Here is a 27,287-nt window from a genome sequence, read left to right on the forward strand (position 1 = left end):
TCGGCCCAGCCTCTACAACCCTCTGTGATAAAGAATTCCACAGATTCACTACTTCTAAGAGAAGAAATTCCTCCTCTGTCTTAGAGGGTCAAATGGACTCGAAACGTTAACTCTGTTTGTTTATTTCTCCATAGATGCTGACAATGCCCTTCAAGCATTTTGTTTTTATATCATAGAATCCTTACAGTGCAGAGAGAGGCCACTTGGCCTGTCAAACTTGCACCGACAACAATCCCATCCAGGCCCCATCCCTGTAACCCCTCGTATTTACCCTGCCAATCTCCCTAAGATGTGGAGGTGCCGGTGTTGGACTGGGGTGAACACAGTAAGAAGTTTAACAACACCAGGTTAAAGTCCAACAGGTTTATTTGGTAGCAAAAGCCACACAAGCTTTCGGAGCTGCAAGCCCCTTCTTCAGGTGAGTGGGAATTCTGTTCACAAACAGAGCATATAAAGACACAAACTCAATTTACACGTAAATATTCATGTAAATTGAGTTTGTGTCTTTATATGCTCTGTTTGTGAACAGAATTCCCACTCACCTGAAGAAGGGGCTTGCAGCTCCGAAAGCTTGTGTGGCTTTTGCTACCAAATAAACCTGTTGGACTTTAACCTGGTGTTGTTAAACTTCTTACTGTATCTCCCAAAGAGCCAATCAACGTAACCGGCACATCCTTGGAGGAAACCCACGCAGACATGGGGAGAACGTGCAAACCCAACACAGTGACCCAAGGACGGAATTGAACCCAGATCCCTGGCACTATGAGGCAGCAGTGCTAACCACTGTGCCACCCTTATCGATTAGTCCGCTGATTGACAGTGGATTGTTAGCCCCGCCCATCCGCTGATTGACAGGGGCTATCCCCACCCACCCGCTGATTGACAGGGGCTAACCCCGCCCAACCCACTGATTGACAGGGGCTATCCCCGCCCAACCCGCTGATTGACAGGGGCTCTCCCCGCCCAACCCGCTGATTGACAGGGGCTATCCCCGCCCAGCCTACTGATTGACAGGGGCTATCCCCGCCCAACCCACTGATTGACAGGGGCTATCCCTGCCCAACCCGCTGATTGACAGGGGCTATCCCCGCCCAACCCGCTGATTGACAGGGGCTAACACCGCCCATCTGCTGATTGACAGGGGCTATCCCCGCCCACCCGCTGATTGACAGGGGCTGTCCCCGCCCACCTGCTGATTGACAGAGGATTGTTAGCCCCGCCTACCTGCTGATTGACAGGGGCTATCCCCGCCCACCCGCTGATTGACAGGGGCTATCCCCACCCACCTGCTGATTGACAGGGGCTATCCCCACCCAACCCGATTGACAGGGGCTATCCCAGCCCAGCCCACTGATTGACAGGGGCTATCCCCGCCCACCTGCTGATTGAAAGGGGCTATCCCCGCCCAACCCGATTGACAGGGGCTATCCCCGCCCAGCCCGCTGATTGACAGGGGCTATCCCCGCCCACCTGCTGATTGACAGGGGCTATCCCCGCCCAACCGCTGATTGACAGGGGCTATCCCCGCCCAGCCCGCTGATTGACAGGGGCTATCCCCGCCCAGCCCGCTGATTGACAGGGGCTATCCCCGCCCAGCCCGCTGATTGACAGGGGCTATCCCCACCCAGCCCGCTGATTGACAGGAGCTATCCCCACCCAGCCCGCTGATTGACAGGGGCTATACTCGCCCAACCCGCTGATGGACAGGGGCTATCCCCGCCCAACCCGCTGATTGACAGGGGCTATCCCCGCCCAACCCGCTGATTGACAGGGGCTATCCCCGCCCAGCCCGCTGATTGCCAGGGGCTATCCCCGCAATGGAATTTAATCCGGATAAATGCGAAGTGATGCATTTTGGAAGAAATAATGTAGGGAGGAGTTATGCAATAAATGGCAGAGTCATCAGGAGTATAGAAACACAGAGGGACCTAGGTGTGCAAGTCCACAAATCCTTGAAGGTGGCAACACAGGTGGAGAAGGTGGTGAAGAAGGCATATGGTATGCTTGCCTTTATAGGACGGGGTATAGAGTATAAAAGCTGGAGTCTGATGATGCAGCTGTATAAAACGCTGGTTAGGCCGCATTTGGAGTACTGCGTCCAGTTCTGGTCGCCGCACTACCAGAAGGACGTGGAGGCATTGGAGAGAGTGCAGAGAAGGTTTACCAGGATGTTGCCTGGTATGGAGGGTCTTAGCTATGAGGAGAGATTGGGTAGACTGGGGTTGTTCTCCTTGGAAAGACGGAGAATGAGGGGAGATCTAATAGAGGTATACAAGATTATGAAGGGTATAGATAGGGTGAACAGTGGGAAGCTTTTTCCCAGGTCGGAGGTGACGATCACGAGGGGTCACGGGCTCAAGCTGAGAGGGGCGAAGTATAACTCAGACATCAGAGGGACGTTTTTTACACAGAGGGTGGTGGGGGCCTGGAATGCGCTGCCAAGTAGGGTGGTGGAGGCAGGCACGCTGACATCGTTTAAGACTTACCTGGATAGTCACATGAGCAGCCTGGGAATGGAGGGATACAAACGATTGGTCTAGTTGGACCAAGGAGCGGCACAGGCTTGGAGGGCCGAAGGCCTGTTTCCTGTGCTGTACTGTTCTTTGTTCTTTGTTCTTTGAAGGGGGGGAGGTTTAACACAGATATCAGAAGGACATATTTCACACAGAGGGTCGTGGGGGCCTGGAATGTGTTGCCGGGCAAGGTGGTGGAGGCGGACACACTGGGAACGTTTAAGACTTATCTAGACAGCTATATGACCAGAGTGGAAATGGAGGGATACAAAAGAGTGGTCTAGTTTGGACCAGGGAGCGGCGCGGGCTAATTGTTCCTTGTTTCTCGTTTCAAGGCTTCATTCTATGATCATCTTGCTGGTGCCAGTACAGAGCGAGACTGCGGATAGTTGGGAACCTGTCTCGGGGGCAGGGAATTCATATGGTGTTCATGGAAGTGGAAATGACTAGGGTTGGGAAGCATTTTCCGATCAGGGCCATTGTGATCTCCTGGACTCGTTTCGATCGCCTCAGGGGGTCGGAGAGGAATTTCCCAGATTTTTTTTTTTTTTCCCCATATTGGCCCTGGGGCTTTTCACTCTGGGTTTTCGCCTCTCCCTGGGGATCACATGGTCTGGAATAGGGGGGTGGGGGTGAGTTAATAGGTTGTAATGAACAAAGCATCGTAGCTGTGAGGGACAGCTCGGTGGATAGGATATTGGTATGTAGATAGGCTGGAAAATTGGGCGGGGATCCTGGATTCAGGATTCAATCCTGGACCGGGGAGCGGCGCGGGCTTGGAGGGCCGAAGGGCCTGTTCCTGTGCTGTATTGTTCTTTGTTCTTTGTTCTATCCCTGCCCAACCCGCTGATTGACAGGGGCTATCCCCGCCCAACCCGCTGATTGACAGGGGCTATCCCCGCCCAACCCGCTGATTGACAGGGGCTATCCCCGCCCATCTGCTGATTGACAGGGGCTATCCCCGCCCTCCCGCTGATTGACAGGGGTTGTCCCCGCCCACCTGCTGATTGACAGAGGATTGTTAGCCCTGCCTACCTGCTGATTGACAGGGGCTATCCCCGCCCAACCCGCTGATTGACAGGGGCTATCCCCACCAGCCCGCTGATTGACAGGGGCTATCCCCGCCCAGCCCGCTGATTGACAGGGGCTATCCCCGCCCAGCCCACTGATTGCCAGGGGCTATCCCCGCCCATCTGCTGATTGACAGGGGCTATCCCCGCCCACCCGCTGATTGACATGGGCCATCTCCGCCCAACCCACTGATTGACAGGGGCTATCCCTGCCCAGCCGGCTGATTGACAGGGGCTATCCCCGCCCACCCACTGATTGACAGGGGCTATCCCCGCCCAACCCGCTGATTGACAGGGACTATCCCCGCCCACCTGCTGATTTACAGGGGCTATCCCCGCCCACCTGCAATTGACAAGGGTTTTCCCCGCCCAGCCCACTGATTGACAGGGGCTATCCCCGCCCACCCGCTGATTGACAGGGGCTATCCCCGCCCAGCCCACTGATTGACAGGGGCTATCCCCACCCATCTGCTGATTGACAGGGGCTATACCCGCCCACCCACTGATTGACAGGGGCTGTCCCCGCCCACCTGCTGATTGACAGAGGATTGTTAGCCCTGCCTACCTGCTGATTGACAGGGGCTATCCCCGCCCACCCGCTGATTGACAGGGGCTATCCCCGCCCAACCCGCTGATTGACAGGGGCTATCCCCACCCAGCCCGCTGATTGACAGGGGCTATCCCCGCCCACCTGCTGATTGACAGGGGCTATCCCCACCCAGCCCGCTGATTGACAGGGGCTATCCCCGCCCAGCCCGCTGATTGACAGGGGCTATCCCGATCAGCCCGTTGATTGACAGGGGCTATCACCTACCCAACCCGCTGATGGACAGGGGCTATCCCCGCCCACCCGCTGATTGACAGGGGCTATCCCCGCCCAACCCAATTGACAGGGGCTATCCCCGCCCACCCGCTGATTGACAGGGGCTATCCCCGCCCAACTGGATTGACAGGGGCTATCCCTGCCCAACCCACTGATTGACAGGTGCTATCCCCGCCCAACCCGCTGATTGATAGGGGCTGTCCCCGCCCAACCCGCTGATTGACAGGGGCTATCCCCGCCCAACCCACTGATTGACTGGGGCTATCCCCGCCCAACCCGCTGATTGACAGGGGTTTCCCCGCCCAACCCGCTGATTGACAGGGGCTATCCCCGCCCAACCCGCTGATTGACATGGGCTATCCCCGTCCATCTGCTGATTGACAGGGGCTATCCCCGCCCACCCGCTGATTGACAGGGGCTGTCCCCGCCCACCTGCTTATTGACAGAGGATTGTTAGCCCTGCCTACCTGCTGATTGACAGGGGCTATCCACGCCCACCCACTGATTGAGAGTGGCTATCCCCGCCCACCCGCTGATTGAAAGGGGCTATCCCCGCCCACCTGCTGATTGAGAGGGGCTATCCCGCCCACCTGTTGATTGACAGGGGCTATCCCCACCCAGCCCGCTGATTGACAGGGGCTATACACGCCCAACCCGCTGATTGACAGGGGCTATCCCCGCCTAACCCGATTGACAGGGGCTATCCCCGCCCACCCACTGATTGACAGGGGCTGTCCCCGCCCAGCCCGTTGATTGACAGGGGCTGTCCCCGCCCACCTGCTGATTGACAGAGAATTGTTAGCCCTGCCCACCTGCTGATTGACAGGGGCTATCCCCGCCCATCTGCTGATTGACAGGGGCTATCCCCGCCCACCTGCTGATTGACAGAGGCTATTCCCGCCCAGCCCGCTGATTGACAGGGGCTTTCCCCGCCCAGCCCATTGATTGACAGGGGCTATCCCCGCCCAACCCGCTGATGGACATGGGCTGTCCCCGCCCACCCGCTGATTGACAGGGGCTATCCCCGCCCAGCCCATTGATTGACAGGGGCTATCCCCGCCCAACCCGCTGATGGACATGGGCTGTCCCCGCCCACCCGCTGATTGACAGGGGCTATCCCCGCCCAACCCGATTGACAGGGGCTTTCCCCGCCCACCCGCTGATTGACAGGGGCTATCCCCACCCAACCCGATTGACAGGGGCTATCCCAGCCCAGCCCACTGATTGACAGGGGCTATCCCCGCCCACCTGCTGATTGACAGAGGATTGTTAGACCTGCCTACCAGCTGATTGACAGGGGCTATCCCCGCCCACCCGCTGATTGACATGGGCTATCCCCGCCCACCCGCTGATTGACAGGGGCTATCCCCGCCCAACCCTCTGATTGATAGGGGCTATCCCCGCCCACCTGCTGATTGACAGGGGCTATCTCCGCCCACCTGCTGATTGACAGGGGTTATCCCCGCCCAGCCCACTGATTGACAGGGGCTATCCCCGCCCACCTGCTGATTGACAGAGGATTGTTAGACCTGCCTACCAGCTGATTGACAGGGGCTATCCCCGCCCACCTGCTGATTGACAGGGGCTATCCCCGCCCAGCCCGCTGATTGACAGGGGCTATACCCGCCCAACCCGCTGATTGATAGGGGCTATCCCCGCCTAACCCGATTGACAGGGGCTATCCCTGCCCAACCCGCTGATTGACAGGGGCTATCCCCGCCCACCCACTGATTGACAGGGGCTGTCCCCGCCCAGCCCGTTGATTGACAGGGGCTGTCCCCGCCCACCTGCTGATTGACAGAGGATTGTTAGCCCTGCCCACCTGCTGATTGACAGGGGCTATCCCTGCCCTACCCACTGATTGAGAGGGGCTATCCCCGCCCACCCGCTGATTGAAAGGGGCTATCCCCGCCCACCTGCTGATTGAAAGGGGCTATCCCCGCCCACCTGTTGATTGACAGGGGCTATCCCCACCCAGCCCGCTGATTGACAGGGGCTATACCCGCCCAACCCGCTGATTGACAGGGGCTATCCCCGCCTAACCCGATTGACAGGGGCTATCCCTGCCCAACCCGCTGATTGACAGGGGCTATCCCCGCCCATCCACTGATTGACAGGGGCTGTCCCCGCCCAGCCCGTTGATTGACAGGGGCTGTCCCCGCCCACCTGCTGATTGACAGAGGTTTGTTAGCCCTGCCCACCTGCTGATTGACAGGGGCTATCCCCGCCCACCTGCTGATTGACAGGGGCTATCCCCGCCCACCTGCTGATTGACAGGGGCTATTCCCGCCCATCCGCTGATTGACAGGGGCTATCCCAGCCCAACCCGCTGATTGACAGGGGCTATCCCCACCCAGCCCGCTGATTGACAGGGGCTATCCCAGCCCAACCCGCTGATTGACAGGGGCTATCCCCGCCCAGCCCGCTGATTGACAGGGGCTATCCCCGCCCAGCCCGCTTATTGACAGGGACTAACCCCGCCCAGCCCGCTGATTGACAGGGGCTATCCCCGCCCAGCCCACTGATTGCCAGGGTCTATCCCCGCCCATCTGCTGATTGACAGGGGCTATCCCCGCCCACCCGCTGATTGACATGGGCTATCTCAGCCCAACCCACTGATTGACAGGGGCTATCCCTGCCCAGCCTGCTGATTGACAGGGGCTATCCCCGCCCACCCGCTGATTGACAGGGGCTATCCCCGCCCAACCCTCTGATTGACAGGGGCTATCTCCGCCCACCTGCTGATTGACAGGGGTTATCCCCGCCCAGCCCACTGATTGACAGGGGCTATCCCTGCCCACCTGCTGATTGACAGAGGATTGTTAGCCCTGCCTACCTGCTGATTGACAGGGGCTATCCCTGCCCACCCGCTGATTGACAGGGGCTATCCCCGCCCAGTCCGCTGATTGACAGGGGCTATCCCCGCCCAGCCCGCTGATTGACAGGGGCTATCCCCACCCAGCCCGCTGATTGACAGGGGCAATCCCCGCCCAGCCCGCTGATTGACAGGGGCTATCCACGCCCACCTGCTGATTGACAGGGGCTATCCCCACCCAGCCCGCTGATTGACAGGGGCAATCCCCGCCCAGCCCGCTGATTGACAGGGGCTATCCACGCCCACCTGCTGATTGACAGGGGCTATCCCCACCCAGCCCGCTGATTGACCGGGGCTCTCCCCGCCCAGCCCGCTGATTGACAGGGGCTATCCCCGCCCAGCCCGTTGATTGACAGGGGCTATCCCCGCCCAACCCGCTGATGGACATGGGCTATCCCCGCCCACCCGCTGATTGACAGGGGCTATCCCCGCCCAACCCTCTGATTGACAGGGGCTATCCCCGCCCACCTGCTGATTGACAGGGGCTATCTCCGCCCACCTGCTGATTGACAGGGGTTATCCCCGCCCAGCCCACTGATTGACAGGGGCTATCCCTGCCCACCTGATGTTTGACAGAGGATTGTTAGACCTGCCTACCAGCTGATTGACAGGGGCTATCCCCGCCCACCCGCTGATTGACAGGGGCTATCTCCGCCCAGCCCGCTGATTGACAGGGGCTCTCCCCGCCCACCTGCTGATTGACAGGGGCTATCCCCACCCAGCCCGCTGATTGACAGGGGCTATCCCCGCCCAGCCCGCTGATTGACAGGGGCTATCCCCACCCAGCCCGTTGATTGACAGGGGCTATTCCCGCCCAACCCACTGATGGACATGGGCTGTCCCCGCCCACCCGCTGATTGACAGGGGCTTTCCCCGCCCAACCCGATTGACAGGGGCTTTCCCCGCCCACCCGCTGATTGACAGGGGCTATCCCCACCCAACCCGATTGACAGGGGCTATCCCAGCCCAGCCCACTGATTGACAGGGGCTATCCCCGCCCACCTGCTGATTGACAGAGGATTGTTAGACCTGCCTACCAGCTGATTGACAGGGGCTATCCCCGCCCACCCGCTGATTGACATGGGCTATCTCCGCCCACCCGCTGATTGACAGGGGCTATCCCCGCCCAACCCTCTGATTGACAGGGGCTATCCCCGCCCACCTGCTGATTGACAGGGGCTATCTCCGCCCACCTGCTGATTGACAGGGGTTATCCCCGCCCAGCCCACTGATTGACAGGGGCTATCCCCGCCCACCTGCTGATTGACAGAGGATTGTTAGACCTGCCTACCAGCTGATTGACAGGGGCTATCCCCGCCCACCCGCTGATTGACAGGGGCTATCCCCGCCCACCCGCTGATTGACAGGGGCTATCCCCGCCCACCTGCTGATTGACAGGGGCTATCCCCGCCCACCCGCTGATTGACAGGGGCTGTCCCCGCCCAGTCCGCTGATTGACAGGGGCTATCCCCGCCCAGCCCGCTGATTGACAGGGGCTATCCCCGTCCACCTGCTGATTCACAGGGGCTATCCCCACCCAGCCCGCTGATTGACAGGGGCAATCCCCGCCCAGCCCGCTGATTGACAGGGGCTATCCCCGCCCACCTGCTGATTGACAGGGGCTATCCCCACCCAGCCCGCTGATTGACCGGGGCTATCCCCGCCCAGCCCGCTGATTGACAGGGGCTATCCCCGCCCAGCCCATTGATTGACAGGGGCTATCCCCGCCCAACCCGCTGATGGACATGGGCTATCCCCGCCCAACCCTCTGATTGACAGGGGCTATCCCCGCCCAACCCTCTGATTGACAGGGGCTATCCCCGCCCACCTGCTGATTGACAGGGGCTATCTCCGCCCACCTGCTGATTGACAGGGGTTATCCCCGCCCAGCCCACTGATTGACAGGGGCTATCCCCGCCCACCTGCTGATTGACAGGGGCTATTCCCGCCCATCCGCTGATTGACAGGGGCTATCCCAGCCCAACCCGCTGATTGACAGGGGCTATCCCCACCCAGCCCGCTGATTGACAGGGGCTATCCCAGCCCAACCCGCTGATTGACAGGGGCTATCCCCGCCCAGCCCGCTGATTGACAGGGGCTATCCCCGCCCAGCCCGCTTATTGACAGGGACTAACCCCGCCCAGCCCGCTGATTGACAGGGGCTATCCCCGCCCAGCCCACTGATTGCCAGGGTCTATCCCCGCCCATCTGCTGATTGACAGGGGCTATCCCCGCCCACCCGCTGATTGACATGGGCTATCTCAGCCCAACCCACTGATTGACAGGGGCTATCCCTGCCCAGCCTGCTGATTGACAGGGGCTATCCCCGCCCACCCGCTGATTGACAGGGGCTATCCCCGCCCAACCCTCTGATTGACAGGGGCTATCCCCGCCCACCTGCTGATTGACAGGGGCTATCTCCGCCCACCTGCTGATTGACAGGGGTTATCCCCGCCCAGCCCACTGATTGACAGGGGCTATCCCCGCCCAGCCCGCTGATTGACAGGGGCTATCCCCGCCCAGCCCGTTGATTGACAGGGGCTATCCCCGCCCAACCCGCTGATGGACATGGGCAGTCCCCGCCCACCCGCTGATTGACAGGGGCTATCCCCGCCCAACCCAATTGACAGGGGCTTTCCCCGCCCACCCGCTGATTGACAGGAGCTATCCCCACCCAACCCGATTGACAGGGGCTATCCCAGCCCAGCCCACTGATTGACAGGGGCTATCCCCGCCCACCTGCTGATTGACAGAGGATTGTTAGACCTGCCTACCAGCTGATTGACAGGGGCTATCCCCGCCCACCCGCTGATTGACATGGGCTATCCCCGCCCACCCGCTGATTGACAGGTGCTATCCCCGCCCAACCCTCTGATTGACAGGGGCTATCCCCGCCCACCTGCTGATTGACAGGGGCTATCACCGCCCACCTGCTGATTGACAGGGTTATCCCCGCCCAGCCCACTGATTGACAGGGGCTATCCCCGCCCTCCTGCTGATTGACAGAGGATTGTTAGACCGGCCTACCAGCTGATTGACAGGGGCTATCCCCGCCCACCCGCTGATTGACAGGGGCTATCCCCGCCCAGCCCGCTGATTGACAGGGGCTATCCCCGCCCACCTGCTGATTGACAGGGGCAATCCCCACCCAGCCCGCTGATTGACAGGGGCTATCCCCGCCCAGCCCGCTGATTGACAGGGGCTATCCCCACCCAGCCCGTTGATTGACAGGGGCTATACCCGCCCAACCCGCTGATTGACATGGGCTGTCCCCGCCCACCCGCTGATTGACAGGGGCTATCCCCGCCCAACCCGATTGACAGGGGCTTTCCCCGCCCACCCGCTGATTGACAGGGGCTATCCCCACCCAACCCGATTGACAGGGGCTATCCCTGCCCTACCCGCTGATTGACAGGGGCTATCCCCGCCCAGCCCACTGATTGACAGGGGCTATCCCCGCCCACCCGCTGATTGACAGGGGCTATCCCCGCCCACCTGCTGATTGACAGTGGTTATCCCCGCCCACCCGCTGATTAACAGGGGCTATCCCCGCCCACCTGCTGATTGACAGGGGTTTACCCGCCCAGCCCACTAATTGACAGGGGCTATCCCCGCCCACCCGCTGATTGACAGGGGCTATCCCCGCCCACCTGCTGATTGACAGTGGTTATCCCCGCCCACCCGCTGATTGACAGCGGCTATCCCCGCCCATCCGCTGATTGACAGGGGCTATCCCCGCCCATCCAATGATTGACAGGGGCTATCCCCGCCCAACCGCTGATTGACAGTTCTCCACAAAATCCCGGCCGGCAGCTGATTGACAAGTGGCATCAAAGGCCTCGCTTCCTCCCTCCGGGCGGCCCGGTGTGTGAGGGAGTGTCGGGCCCATGAGGGAGGCCGGGTCGGGCTGGGCTAGGTCGATTGGGGAGGGATAGATTGGCAGCTTCCGGTGGATCGAGCCGCACTCGGGAAAGGAAAATGTCGAGGAAGGAGCCGCTGCTCAGCGCCTTGAAGAGTGAGTGCGGCAGCGGCCAGCGACCCAGGCAGGGGAGGCAGCGAGGGGGCCGGCGGCAGGGGGCGGTGCTGGGGGAGGGCGGGTGGGGCCTGAAGCGGGGGAGGGGCCTGCGTGGGGAGGGGAGAGGGGCCTCCAGCTGGGGGCGGCTGTGGTAACTGCAGTGGGTGGAGGGTGGTTGTCAGTGGTGGGCCAGGTCACTGGGGTTGGCTGGCAGGCAGGCAGGGTGGACAGGCTGCTTTGGACATGCCAGTGCCTTGCTTGGCCTCTGCCCACTTCCATTCGCAGTGGGATAACTGAGAATTTAAACCCCACTGTCAGAGGCTTCAGGGTGGGGAGAGAGGATCCAGTGTTTCTTTATACACAGGCTCGAATGGGTGTTATTTGATATTTGAGTGAAAACAAGAACATTTTCACTTGTATGGTGTTTTTCACTGACTCCTGGACGCCTCAAGGCACTTTACAGCCAAAGAAGTACATTTGAAGTGTTAATAGTCACTGTTGGAAACAGCAGCCAGTGTGCGCTGGGCAAACTCCCACAAACAGCAACAGAATAATGATCAGCTAGTCTGATTTTATGATGTTGAATGAGGGATAAATATTGACCAGGGCACCAGGGGTAACTCCCCTGCTCTTCAAAATAGTGCCTTTAGATCTTTTACATCCACCAGAGCAGGAAGATGGAGCTTTGGTTTAACATCCCACCTGAAACAGCACCTCAAACAGTGCTGCACTCCCTCAGTACAAAGCCACTGGACTGCAAAGCATCTCATTTATATGAAGTTTTCAGTGTTTACAAGAGAATCATAATTGTGTTCTTGTTTCATTTTGTTAATCAAAGAAATCAATGCTGTTAAAATAGTGAGAAAATTAAGATGGATTTAGGGTGTATTAGCTGACTCAGCATGTAAGTATGCTTATTATCTCAGTTACTTGTAGAAGAAAATATACAGCCAGGGCAGTAGAGTAATAAATTGAAACAAAGACAGAGAATGCTGGAAAAACTCAACAGATTTGGCAGCATCTGTGGAGAGAGAACTCGTTTTCTCTCCCTCCCTGCCGAGTTTTTCCAGTATTCTTTGTTTTTGTTTCAGATTCCAGCATTCACATTATTTTGCTTATTTTAGTGAGTCATAAATTGAATTGAGTTGGGCTAGAACTGTATGTTACTCTGTTCTGTGGACCACATGCTAGCCACTTTCACCTTTCCCTCTTGTCTTCTCTTTCCTCTGCACAGTGCCCCTTATTCTCCTCTGTCTCATTCTCTGTCAGTGAATCTCTGTATCTTTCCAATTTCATGTATCATTCCCTTTCCCATTCACTGTCCATTTCCCTGATTTCCATTCTTTCAGACTATGTTTCTATTTGTGTTTACTTCCACTTTCCACCCTCCCTATTTCCCTTTCCACAGTCTCCATCTTTCTTTCCCTGTTTCCCCACACTCAATTTCTCGCTGTCTCCCTCTTATTCCCTCCATCTAAAAGTAGAAACAAACTGGGGGCTGACACAGCCCAATTTTCAGTAGCCAGTCCATGTGATGTGAGGGCTGGTCAGTCCCACTGTTGTCATTTTCCTAAATTCAAAACCAACACAAATTATGATTGTTTATGGAAGACATTGTTAATAAATGTTGCTGGTGCTACTTGAGGTCTTTAAACTTTTATGAAAGGACGTGATGAGGTAAACTATTTCCTCTGATTGGGGAGTCCATAAGACACTGAAGTGAAATCAGGAAGCACCTTTTCACATATTGGCTAGTGGAAATGAGATTGATAGATTTTTGTTAGGTAATAGTGTCAAGTGCAAAGGCTGGAAAATGAGTTGAAGTATAGGTGCTCCAGGATCTGATTTAATAGTGGAATAGGTTAGAGGGACTGGATGGCCTCCTGTTCCTATGTAAATTTGCTGTAAACATAAAATAATGGCCAACATGCACCTTAATCAAGCATTGGCAACAGTCCATCAGAAACCAAGGAAGTAGATACAACTAGAATTCTGTTTTGAAAAACCTGACTGCAGTCTTAAATCAAGAAGGGTGGGGTTGCCAAACCCAGTATGTGATTTGAGTAAACAAAGAACATATTTTAATTCATGGTTACAAACTGACGTATTTGCCATCTTGGCAGTCTTGGATTTGTTTTTCCTCTGGGCTCACATAATTACAGGCAGTATGGTGATGCAGTGGTTATATGAGAAACTTGGACTAGTAATCCAGAGAATGTGAATTTAAATCCCACTGTGAATTCAGGTTTTTAAAACATCTGGAGATTACAGAAGTGGCCTTGAAGATTGTAGTAAAAACTCAACTGACTCGCTAATAATGTCTTCTAGGGAAGGAAATCAACCATCCTTGTCTGGTCTATAGGTGACTCCAGACCTGCAGCAAAGTGTTTGACTCTTCCATCTTAAATGGCCTAAGAAACCATACAGTTACACTTGTAGTGTTTCAGGGATAGGGCAGAGGGTGGGCCTTTCAGAGAGTCTGTGCAGAGTCAATGGGTCAAATGGCCTCCTTCTGCACTGTAGGGATTCCATGAAAGGATGTCAAGGGTTGTGGAGGACAGATGGCAAAATGGAGTTCAGAGATAACCAGATCAGCCGTGATCTTACTGAATAGCAGAGCAGACACAAAGGGCTGAATGGCCTTCTCCTGCTTCCAAGTCCTATATATGAGACTCAGACACGAAAGGAGATATTGGGTCAGGTGACCAAAAGCTTGGTCAAAGAGGTAGGTTCTAAGGAGTGTCTTAAATGAGAAAAGCGAGGTGGAATGTTGTAGGGAGGGTATTGCAGAGTTTGGGGTCTAAGCAACAGAAGGCACGACCATCAATGGTGCAGCTCTTAAAACTTCAAGAGCTAGAATTGGAAGAGCGCAGATATCTCAGAGGGTTCTGGGGCTGGTGGAGATTACAGAGATAGGGATGGATGAGGCTATGGGGGGATTTGAAAGCAAGGATAAAAATTTAAAATCAAGATGTTGAAACATGGAGTGATCTCACTGGAGATAGCATACTTTTCAGAGAGTGACATTATTCTCCAGCAAAGACAGAGTGCCTTTGCCAATCTATTGTTAATGTTATTCTGACTGTACTCCCCAGAAAAAGAAAAGGACTTGCATTTCTATAGCCAATGAAATCATTTTTGAACTTACTGTTATAATGTTGGGGAATGCTGCAGCCAACTTGCTCAAAACAAGGCCCAACAAACAGCAATGTGAGAAAGACCACATTACTGGTTTTGCTTCAGTGATGTTGGTTGGCTGATAAATATTAGCAGAACTCCTGCTCTTCTGTGAAATAGCGCTATGGGATCTGCTACATCGATTTGAGATCCAGGGCCTTAATCTGAAAGATGGCTGTTCTTCTCGATCTCTCACACTGTCTGTTGTAACTAGGATTATTTTGTATTTTGGCAACAATAGGCTAAAGCAAAAATCAATAAACTTAATACACTTGAATGTGTTGGCAATGATACTCAATGCCATTGATACATCACCATACTGTTTTGTATCTCAAAATGCTCATCCCAGACACACCTCTTAATTTGAAAAGACTGGGTGTCACTGGATGTTTTTACAAGTTTTGTTTGGCGTTGCACCAAGTGGGCATTGATTGGAGTTGCTTAAAATAGTTATTAACAGTGACGTTGAGTGTCGTGGGTTACAGGAAGATATAGGCGAGATGGTCAAATGGGCGGTTAAGTGGCAGATGGAATTTAACCCTGAAAAGTGTGAAGTAATACACTTTAGAATGAGTAATTTGACAAGGAAGTATACTATGAAAAGTCTGACACTGGGAAGTTCCGAAGGACAAAGGGACCTTGGTGTGTTTGTCCATAGATCTCTGAAGGCGGAAAGGCAGGTTAATAGGGTGGTGAAAAAGGCATATGGCACACTTGCCCCTATCAATCGGGGTATGGATTACAAAAGCAGAGAGGTCATGTTGGAGTTGTATAGAACTTTGGTGAGGCCACAGCTTGAGTACTGTGTGCAGTTCTGGTTGCCACATTATAGGAAGGACATGAATTCACTGGAAGGGATGCAGAGGAGATTCACCAGGATGTTTTTTTAAATTCATTTGTGGGACATGGGTGTCGCTGGCTGGCCAGCATTTATTGCCCATCCCTATTTGCCCTTGAACTGAGTGGCTTGCTAGGCCATTTCAGGGGGCAGTTGAGAGTCAACCACATTGCTGTGGCTCTGGAGTCACATGTTGGCCAGAATAGGTAAGGACAGCAGATTTCCTTCCCAAAAAGACATTAATGAACCAGATGGGTTTTTTCGACAATTGACAACAGTTTCATGATCATCAAGTAAATTCTTGATTTTTTTTTTGATTATTGAATTCAAATTCCACCATCTGCCAAGGCAGGATTTGAACCCAGATCCCCAGAACATTAACTGAGTTTCTGGATTAGTAGCATAGAGATAATACCACTAGGCCATCGCCTCCCCTTATGTTGCCTGGGATGGAACATTTAAGTTATAAAGAGAGGTTGGCTAGGCTTGAGTTGTTTTCTCTGGAGCAGGGAAGACTGAGGGCCGATCTGATTGAGGTGTTCAAGATTATGAGGGGTATGGACAGGGTGGATAGGGAGCAGCTGTTTCTCTTAGTTGAAGGGTCAGTCACGAGGGGACACAAGTTAAAAGTGAGGGGTGGGAGGTTTAGGAGGGATTTGAGGCAAAACGCTTTTACCCAGAGGGCGGTGAAGATCCGGAAAGCGCTGCATGGAAGGATGACGGAGGCGGGATGCCTCACATCATTTAAAAAGTACCTGGCACGCCATAATATTCAAGGCTATGGGCCAAGTGCTGGTAAGTGGGATTAGGTGGACAGGTCAGGGCTTTTCATGCGTCGGTGTAGACTCGATTGGCTGAAGGGCCTCTTCTGCACTGTAGTATTCTGTGATTCTGATTCTTAATGGTAATGTGGGGCACAGTATTAATCAGGAGATGAGAGAAGCATGTAGCATTTACAATACTGTGATCATGGGTGACTTCGACCTGCACATAGACTGGATAAACCAAGTAAGCACTAGTGCTGAGGAAGATGAGTTTCTGGAGTGTGTTTCTAGAACAGTATGTTGAGGAGCCAACTAGAGGACACACTATTCCAGATCGAGTGTTATGTAATAGAAATGTAAGCTCGTCGTAAAAGAACCTTTAAGGATGAGTGATCACAACATGATAGAATTTTACATTATGATTGAAAGTAAGGAAGTTCAACCTGAAGTCAAGGTGTTAAAGTTGAATAAAGGAAATTATGAAGGTATGAGGGATAAATTGGCTGAGATGGATTGAGAAAATACATTAGAGGGTATGACTGTGCATAGGCAATGGATAGTCTTCAGAGAACCATTACATAGCGTACAAGCACCTATACATTCCATATTATTACATAGCGTACAGCATCTATACATTCCTTCAGAGTGCAAAAACCCAAATCAAGCCAATCAACCGTGGCTGACAAAGGAAGTTAAGGATTGTATAAGATTAAAAGAAAAGGCTTATAAAGTTGTCAGAAATAGTAGTAAATTTGGCAATTGGGAGGTTTTTAGAATGCAGCAAAGGAAGGTCAAGAAACTGATAAAGAAAGAGAGAATACAATATGAATGCAATCTAGTATAAAAACAGACTGTACCAGCTTCTATAGTCACGTAACAAGGAAACGTTTGGCTAAGACAGATGTAGTCCATTACAGACAGAGTCAGGAGAATTTATAATGGGGGAATAGAAAAATGGTTTGTTTTCACTAAGGAAGCATAGTGGCACAGTGGTTAGCATTGCTGCCTCACAGCACCAGGGACCTAGGTTCAATTCTGGCCTCAGGTCACTGTCTAGAACAAAGAAAATTACAGCACCGGAACAGGCCCTTCGGCCCTCCAGGCCTGCACCGACCATGCTGTCCGACTGAACTAAAGCCCCCTATCCTTCCAGGGACCATATCCCTCCATTCCCATCCTATTCATGTATTTGTCAAGACGCCCCTTAAAAGTATCTGCTTCCACGACCTCCCCCGGCAGCGAGTTCCAGACACCCAACACCCTCTGGGTAAAAAACTTGCCTTGTACATCTCCTTTAAATCTTGCCCCTCACGCCTTAAACCTATGCCCCCTAGTAATTGACTCTTCAACCCTGGGAAAGAGCTTCTGACTATCCACTCTGTCCATGCCCCTCATAATTTTGTAGACTTCTATCATGTCGCCCCTCAACCTCTGTCGTTCCAGTGAGAACAAACCTAGTTTCTCCAACCGCTCCTCGTAGCTAATGCCCTCCATACCAGGAAACATCCTGGTAAATCTTTTCTGTACCCTCTCCAAAGCCTCCACATCCTTTTGGTAGTGTGGTGACCACAATTGAACACTATATTCCAAGTGCGGCCTAACTAAGGTTCTATAAAGCTGCAACATGACTTGCCAATTTTTAAACTCAGTGCCCCAGCCGATGAAGGCAAGCATGCCGTATGCCTTCTTGACTATCTTCTCCACCTGCGTTGCCACTTTCAGTGACCTGTGTACCTGTACACCCAGATCCCTCTGCCTATCAGTACTCTTAAGGGTTCTGCCATATACTGTGTATTTCCTATCTGTATTAGACCTTCCAAAATGCATTACCTCACATTTGTTCTGATTAAACTCCATCTGCCATCTCTCCCGCCCAAGTCTCCAACTGATCTATATCTTGTTGTATCATCTGATGGTCTTCATCGCTATCTACAAATCCACCAACCTTTGTGTCATCCGCAAACTTACTAATCAAACCAGTTACATTTTCCTCCAAATCATTTATACATGTTACAAACAGCAAAAGTCCCAGCACTGATCCCTGAGGAGCACCACTTGTCACAACCCTCCATTCAGAAACGCACCCTTCCACTGCTACCCTCTGTCTGTGTAGAGTTTGCATGTTCTCCCCGTGTCTGTGTCAATTTCCTCTGGGTGCTCCGGTTTCCTCCCACAATCCAAAAGACATGCTGGTTAGGTGCATTGGCCATGCTAAATTCTCCCTCAGTATACCTGAAGAAGTGCCGGAGTGTGATGACTAGGTGATTTTCACGGTAACTTAATTGCAGTGTTAATCTAAGCTGACTTGTGACACGGGTTAGGTTGATTGGCCATGCTAAAATTGTCCTTAGTGTCCTGAGATGCGTAGGTTAGAGGGATTAGTGGGTATATACGTTGGGATATGGGGGTAGAGCCTGGGTGGGATTGTGGTCGGTGCAGACTCGGTGGGCCGAATGGCCTCTTTCTGTGCTGTAGGGTTTCTATGATTCTATGAATAAAAAAACCAAACTTGTCCCTGGGATAGTGGGACTGTCTTATGAAGAGAGATTGGACAAACTGGGCCTGTGTTCTCTAGAGTTTCAAAGAATGAGAGGTGATGTCATTGAAACATACAAAATATTTTATAGAATCCCTACAGTGCAGAAGGAGGCCATTTGACCCATTGAGCCTGCACCGACAATAATCCCACCCAGGTCCTATCCCCGTAACCCCACATATTTACACTGCTAATCCCCTGACACTAAGGGTCAATTTAGCATAGCCAATCAACCTAACCCACACATCTTTGGCGTAATGATGCCACTGCGAATTATATTTAATATAATATTTAAAGGAATAGATAGGATAGATGCGGGTGAAATGTTTCCCTTTGTTGGGGAATCCAGAATCGGGGGTACAATTTCAAATTAAGGGGGATGCCACTTAGAACTGAGATGAGAAGAAATTTCTTTACACAGGGGGTTGTGAATCTTTGGAATTCTCTACGCCAGGGGGCTGTGGAAGCTCAGTTATTGAGTATGTTTAAAGTAGAGATTGATAGATTTCTGATTACATAACGTAAAGAGTTATGGGATAATGTGGATTAAAGGCATTGACATGTTCGATCAGCCATGATTGTATTAAATGGCAGAGCAGGCTTGATGGACTGAATGACTTACTCCTGTTCCTAAAGTCTTGTGATGATGATATTGGTATGAGCTGAATATTGCTTTCAGAAGGAGATGCCATGTTTCATGTTTTTGCAGGATACTAAAAGGAGGAACAGTCTTGTTGGTAAGGATTAAAAAGAGAAACAATGTTTTTGTGAGTCCTAAAATAGGAAACCGTGCTGATGGTAAATACTGAAAGTAGAAGCAGAGCTGTTGGTGAGTGTAATGTATGTGTGCTGTAGTGATGTCACTCTCTTAAATGCATGTGGTGCAGTAACTGGTGGCACATAAGCAGCAATGATGCAGTGTCGCAGCTGATTGGCTAATATACTGATGATTTTGTTGTCCACATTACATAACTTTGGCATTCTGGTCTGGAAAACTTGAGTAAATTATTTGTCTTGACCATGGGCACATTTGACAGAGCCTGGCACTCCACTTCTAACCAAGTCACATCATATGACTTCTCACCAACCCGTTGTTCATTATTATCCCATTATTTCGGTAACCTCATTGTGCCATTGGTCCCTCTGTGACTGTTGTTCCATTAACTTTTGGGCTTTGTTCTCTCTCATGTTCATATTTCATTTCATAGCATCATCCTATTGTACATTAAATATTAATGTAACCAATAGTGTTGAATATTCTAAGAAAGTGGATAGGTGGGATTTATCTCTGAAAAAGGACAGTTCTGTTTGGTATAATGCTTTACTAATAAATATATTGTAATATTATGAATACGGCAGGGGTACATTGCTAACTGGATATTGCAAGAGTACAGTGGAATTATCAATATACTGCATTGGGTAACATATTGTGTCTAGCTTAGAACAGACAGATATTAGAAAACTGATAGCAGATAACCTTCACCATCAGATAGCTGGCTGATTTGCTCTTATGGCTTTATTCCAGGTTGGTCTTCAACTGGTTGATAGCAAACTGACGAGTATGAGTTTACACCTGGCCCATCCCATTGTCAGCCTTGAGAAAGCAGTGACATAGCAGAATTCCTGCCTGATGGGCCATTCGACTGTTAAGGCCGAGAAAGTATGGTGTCTCAGTGAAATAAACCTCAATTGAAACAAATCAGGATCAACCTGTTCTGTATTTTTGATTCTTCAGAATGCAAAACAGGAAATGCTGGAAATACTCAACAAGTTTAGCAGCATGTGGGAGAAACAGAGTTAATGTATCAAGTTGTTGATCTTGCACAGTTCTATAGTATTCTGCTTTTGTATTGATTCTCCAAAATTTGGTAAAATTGTGCCTTAAACTGTCTAGGGTCTTAACTCTGGAATTCCCTCCATAAACCTCTCTGCCTCTCTCGCCGCCTATAGACACTCTTTAAAACATACGTCTCACCTCTTCGAATATCTGCTTTTGTAGTTTGGTGCCAAAGGTGTTTTGATAACATCTGTGAAGTGCCTTAGGATGGTTACTGCAGTAAAGGAGGTATATAAACACAAATTGTTACTTTTAAAAATATAAAAATATGTTATAAAACTCAAATAAAATTATCAAGGGATCTCAGAATGCATTCATTTTGTTAATAGTAAGTGTCCCAAAGATGCTCAGACCTGTGGAAGTTGAATGTAGTTCTCTGGTAAAAAAGAGTATTGGATTGATTTATTTTTCTTCTTCTCATTTATCATATTGCAGACTGCCTAATACATATTCTATCAAGATAGAAACATGAATATGGTTAGTAAAATACCTTCTTGACATCCTTTGGGTTCACTGCACAATGAGTACTATGGATGTTCCAACGACGCATGGACTGTAGTGGTTCGAGGGCAACCAGGATGGGCAGTGACATCCCATAAATGAATACAAAAAACATTGAAAATATATATTGAAAGATAAGCTTTGGAACAAAATTATTTACCTCAGTAATCAGGACCTTTCTACATTGAGGATTGCCAACCTTTTAAGCACCTCTTTATTTTTATCCAATCCAGTATTACTACTGCTTTCTCCTTTACTGCTATGCTGGCAGCAATCCTCTTCCATGAGGACAGATGCAAAGTACTCATTTAGTAGCTCAATCAAGCCCTAGATCTCAAGAATATTACTTTTTTTTGATCCCTAATTGTCCCCCTTCCTTTGACTACTCATTTACCAATTGTGTCCTAATAAGAAACTTTTGGGTTCCTCTCAATGTTAACCTCTAACCTGTTCTCATAACTTTTTCTTTGCTCTGCTTGTTCCATTTTTCTAGACTTTCTCCTTTCTTTATTCAGTTTCATTCTGCAGTACGTTATGAATCTTACAAATGTCATTAGCCTCCTTTTTCTGTCTCATTTTAACTCCTATATCTTTAGTTATCCAGCAAGCTGTAGCTTTGGATATCCTTCCCCCTCATGGGAATGTGTCCACTGTATCCAAACCATCTCTTCTTTGAATGCCTCCCATTGTTCAGTTATGGGAGACATTCAAAGAGGGGCCTGGGTAAGATGTTCTGTCAGAGAGTCGGTGCAGTCTTGAGGGGCTGAATGGCCTCCTTCTGCACTGTAGGAATTCTATGATTCTGCACATTACATTTGAAACCTCCCTTTTCTAGGACGCCTAACAATTTATTCATATGTGTTTCTTTTTGTAAAACAGTTAGTTGAGGACTTTTATCCTGTAAGTAAGCGTGGATGGTGATTTTCAGGAAAGTGTGATCATTTTCAGACTAATTTACTGAAATAAGTTAACCGGCCCCTAGGATTGTAGTTTCCGTCTGCATTTTTTCTTAGTTCCCAATCTACATCTTGGCACGGTAATTAGGGCGGCACGGTAGCACATTGGTTAGCACTACTGTTTCACAGCTCCAGGGACCTGGGTTCGATTCCCAGCTTGGGTCACTGTCTGTGTGGAGTCTGCACATTCTCCTCGTGTCTGCGTGGGTTTCCTTCGGGTGCTCCAGTTTCCTCCCACAGTCCAAAAGATGTGCGGGTTAAGTTGATTGGCCATGCTAAAAATTGCCCCTTAGAGTCTTGAGATGCGGAGGTTAGAGGGATTATCAGGTAAATATGTAGGGATATGAGGATAGGGCCTGGGTGGGATTGTGGTCTGTGCAGACTAGATAGGCCGAATGGCCTCCTTCTGCACTGTAGGGTTTCTATGATTCTATGAATCTCCTCTGTTATCATATTATATTCCAAAAAGCCAGTTGATGGAGGATAGAACTGGAGACAATTTTACACACTTCTATAAACATTTATTTACATATCTTTATTGTCTGGTATGCATGGGGAATGGTGCTGCCGGTTAATCAAAAATGCCAGTTAATAAAGCGTTCCATTTATCAATAGAATATTGAATAATACATCTAACACGAACTAATATGCAATTACTCAGAAGTAAAGAACAGTATTCTTTTTATTTCTAATCTTCAACAGTACATTAAAACATAAAGTGTAAAATAATACAGTACACAGGTATGAGTTCCAGATACTGTAACTTCATAATTGCTTCCGGTTGGTGAAGTGACGATTCGTATTAGGGGAAAATTCCGGTTAATAGAGAATTCCACCTGTTAGAGTGCCGGACTATACAAAGTATACGATACAAGCATTCACCTCTGTTACTTATAGGAACACAAGTGAATTCCCAGTTAATACCAATCACCATATAACTAACCACAATTTAAAATTAACATCCTATAACGGAGGAATGAAATTGTGCAAAAGGTCAAAATTGGTGCATCACAGAATCCCAAAGGTTTGTAGGAGGAATTTGCAGAGATAAGAGTGAGGCGAGGCAATAGAGGGATTTGGAAACAAGGCTAGGAATTTTAAATTTGAGGCATTGACAGGTCAGGAGCTATAGAATGTCAGCAGGCACTGTTAACGTTGCAATCCTGTCACAATGAAGTGCATGCTCTAGTTGTAAGTCAGAACAGCTATTACTAATTGGGGAAAGATTTGGGCATTATTCTTAAATATATCTCAGAACAAGTTTGCACTGGGTGGGGGTGGGTTACACTGTGCCATCTGGGTTATGTGAATAAACTTATGTTGAGGAAAGATTGGTTTCAGACTTCTCCTCTGTTCGGTGAACGAGCAGTGAATTATAACAGGGAAAGGGATGATCAGTGAATGGGCCTTGGTGCAAGTTAGGATAGGCGCAGCAGAGTTCCAAATGAGTTAAAGTGTCTGAAGGTTGGTAGCTCAGAGGTACAGTCCCCACTAACTCAGCACAGGTTGGCAACTGAACTCTGAACCATTTGAACCACTTATGTGTTGCATTTTATTCTCGTGCCCAAGACTGACTTTCCAGTATAATCACCTGCACCAATGTGATAGGAGTCGTTCTGTTTTCTCAACAGCATGCATCCTGAGCATCCAGGAAGACACGGATCCCATCACAGATTGTAACCCTCATCTCGCCTCCATGTGTGATATTCTAGAGGTTATCCTGCGAAAGGGAATCAGGCGTGAGTAATAGTCAACGCAGTCTGGCGTGGCATTTCACATTTCAGAATGCTTCATTTCTTCACCAAATTGCTCAAGTTCCTGATGGATCAATGTGATCGAACAATGTGAACTAAATAAAATAGGGTTTTACATTTATAAAGTGCCTTTTACAGTCTTAGGATGTTCCAATGAATTACTATTGAAAGGCAGTCACGGTTGTGATTTATAAAACATGACAGCCACTTTGCACACAGCAAGCTCCATAAACAGCGATACGTTCAATGGTAAAGTTATGTATTTTAGTGATTGTGGTGAACCATCGTTGGTTACCACTGTGGGGTTATTCCAATGTTGCTGTTGGGTTAGGGTGTTGACACTGTGGGGTTGTTATAATGTTGTTGTTGGGCTAGGGTGTTTACACTGTGGGATTAATATACCTGTGGTGGATGCTGTTATGGCACATCCCGGTCGGGCCCCGCCTCCTGGGAGAGGTATAAGACCCTCTGCTCAGGCGGGACCCCTCCAGTCTGGAATGGTGTACTCGTGTTTAGATAGTTCCATTGTTTGTCAATAAAAGCCTTCAATCGCTGAAGCCTTGTACCTCGTGCTTGATTGTCGCGCATCAGTGATGTTGGTTGAAGGATAAATATTGGCCAGGGACTATTCTTTGAATAGTGTTATGGGATTTTTATATTCAGTTGAGAGGACAGATAGGACCTCAGATTAATGTCCATGTAAAGCGTAGCACCTCCCACCAACAAGCAGAAGGTCCTCCAGGTGAACACTGGACTTTGCTGGGTTAACTAATTACAACTATGGCGACAATTTCCAGCATCCCCCCATACTACCACCCTCAGACCCCAGTCCTCACCCATCCCTGGGCTTGTCAGGTAAAACTTTAGCTCAAATTCCTGTTCTGGATTGCTATCCAGTGGCCTTTGTCAAAAAGTACATACACGTGGTTAAAGGATAAGGATTGGTTGGCTATGTCATGATTCCTTCAGCAGTTGAATAGCATACAGATATTCACATACAGGAAAGCTGCCTGGGGTGGGTTACCAGACACCTTTATAAGCTTTTGGAACAGTACTGCTGCAGTAGTCAGCACTTTCAGCAATGGAAGCTAGAGAACTGGAGGGAAAATCAGAATGTATTGAGGGCACTTGCCAGTTCAACAGAAAGCTATTAATGGTATATCCTCGCTATGGAACCTGATGTACCTCAAAGCAAAAACTTGTATTTATGAACCACCTCATCACATTCTCCAAAATTGCTTTTAACCACAGCAACAGTAACTATAGTAACTGTTAGAATCATAGAATTCCTACAGTGCAGAAAGAGGCCATTTGGCCCATTGAGTCTGCACCAAGTCTCCAAAGGAGAATCGTATGCCGCCCATGCCCTATCCCCACACATTTACATTTAATGTGGCCAATCCACTTAACCTGCACATCTTTGGACTGTGGGAGGAAACCGGAGCACCCGGAGGAAACCCACACAGACACGGGGAGAATTTGCAAACTCCACACTGCCACCCTGCCAACCTGTTGTTGAAGTGTCATTTTATTACATGCTACTGTGGGTTTTTAACTGCTGTCTTGGCTCCAGTTTCTCAATATTTGTTAATTTGCTCATGACAAGTGTGAATGAGTGGCCTTCATTATTAGTACAAGTATTTTTACCTCTATGTAAATTTAATCTCTCATCTTTCCAAAGCCTGAAGCACAGGAAGCCTGGAGGTAACATAAGTGAGAGGTAGAGTTTAGGGGCAATGAGCATGGCGGGTTGTCAGGAATGGCAGCATTAATAGGGGCTTTCGAGCTTCAGAAGCATTGGAGTGGTCCTTTGGTTTGACAGTACAGAGTGCAGGGGATGGAATGTGAGATTTATTTAACTAGGTAGTTCTTGAGCCTGGCAGTAGTTGGGGAAAATCCCAGGCATAACAGTACCGGAGTCTGGGGTCGATCAACATGAGAGGCAAGGACCAAGTGTCTCTGTATTGGGAGGTGGAAGGTCACAAACTGGGAGAATGTCAGGAGGGAAAATTCACAGGCCGTTATTTCTTTTCATTCGCAGCATGTGGGTGTTGCTAGCTAGGCTACGCTAAGTGATGGTGAGCTGCTTTCTTGAACCACTGCAGTCTATCTATGCTGTGTAGGTACAATCACAGTGCTTTTAGGGACAGTGACAGTGAAGGAATGGAGATATATTTCCAAGTCATGATGGTGTGTGGCTTGGAGGGGAACTTGCAGTTGGTAGTGTTCCCATGTGTCTGCTGCCCTTGCGCTTTTAGGATGGTGTTATGTTGAGGCATTCTAGCATTGTCAAGAGATTTCAGCCTCTGTTAGGAACAAAAGGGATTTATTCTCATTCTTCTGGTGGAGCGGGCAGAGAGGGGAGTGATTTTTGGAGGGCAGAACTGGAAGATAAGATAAGGTAAGCTGAATTTATTTTTACTTACTTTTTTCGGAGTTGTTTTTTTTTCCTGAGCAACAGAAAACGGGAAACCGGAAGTCGGCCGCAGGGAGACCTGGGACGGTTTTTTTTGCCCAAATAAATTTGAACGGGGAGGTAACCCGAGACTCTACACATGTAGAACCTCCCACCCTCCCCCCTCCTCTAACCTAAAAAAAAAGACTTGGTGTGAGAGCAGGTGAGCTTTTTTTTTTCTTTTCTTTCGTTTCTTAGTTCGGGAAGTTAGCAGGGATGTCAGTGCAGGCAGTGCAATGTTCCTCCTGTGGGATGTTTGAGGTGAGGGACACCATTAGTGTCCCAGCTGAGTACACCTGTAGGAAGTGCACCCAATTCCAGCTCCTTGAAGACCGTGTTAGGGATCTGGAGCTGGAACTGGATGAACTCAGGATCATTCGGGAGGCAGAGGCAGTTATAGATAAAAGCTACAGGGAGGTTTATACTCCTAGGATTGAGGATACTTGGGTTACTGTTAGAAGGGGTAAGAAACAGTCAGTGCAGCGATCCCCTGTGGCTGTTCCTCTGTATAACAAGTATACCGTTTTGGATACTGTTGGGGGGGGGGATGACTTACCAGGGGTAAGCCATAGGGTACAGGTCTCTGGCACAGAGTCTGTCTCTGTTGCTCAGAAGGGAAAGGGGGGGAGGAGTAGAGCATTAGTCATTGGGAACTCCATAGTTCGGGGGACAGATCGGAGATTCTGTGGGAACGAGAGAGACTCGCGGCTGGTGTGTTGCCTCCCAGGTGCCAGAGTCCATGATGTCTCGGATCGTGTTTTCGGGATCCTTAAGGGGGAGGGGGACCAGCCCCAAGTCGTGGTTCACATAGGCACCCAAGACATAGGTAGGAAAAGAGATGGGGATGTAAGGCAGAAATTCAGGGAGTTAGGGTGGAAGCTTAGAGCTAGAACAAATAGAGTTGTTATCTCTGGTTTGTTATCCGTGCCACGTGCTAGCGAGGAAAGGAATAGGGAGAGAGAGCAGCTGAACACGTGGCTACAGGAATGGTGCAGGAGGGAGGGATTCAGATACCTGGATAATTGGGGCTCATTCTGGGGTAGGTGGGACCTCTACAAATGGGATGGTCTTCACCTGGACCAGAGGGGTACCAATATCCTGGGGGGGGAATTTGCTAATGCTCTTCAGGAGGGTTTAAACTAATTCGGCAGGGGGATGGGAACCTGGATTGTT

General features: G+C 50.3%; 1 protein-coding gene across 3 annotated transcripts in view; it reads left to right on the forward strand.

The window, feature by feature from the left end:
- The first annotated feature begins 11,060 nt into the window (after nucleotides 1-11,060).
- LOC144501480 (uncharacterized) overlaps nucleotides 11,061-27,287 on the forward strand; it is an 83,682-nt gene continuing 67,455 nt past the window's right edge. The window contains exons 1-2 of one of the 3 annotated variants that reach the window (XM_078225266.1): nucleotides 11,061-11,296; nucleotides 23,537-23,644. In XM_078225266.1, coding sequence (XP_078081392.1) covers nucleotides 11,260-11,296; nucleotides 23,537-23,644 — 145 coding nt within the window. In that variant the 5' untranslated portion in view covers nucleotides 11,061-11,259. The remainder of the gene's footprint in view (nucleotides 11,297-23,536; nucleotides 23,645-27,287) is intronic. The other 2 variants (XM_078225268.1, XM_078225267.1) reach the window with 2 other exon arrangements.

The sequence above is a fragment of the Mustelus asterias genome, chromosome 12, assembly GCF_964213995.1.
Source record: "Mustelus asterias chromosome 12, sMusAst1.hap1.1, whole genome shotgun sequence".
Classification (NCBI taxonomy): domain Eukaryota; kingdom Metazoa; phylum Chordata; class Chondrichthyes; order Carcharhiniformes; family Triakidae; genus Mustelus; species Mustelus asterias.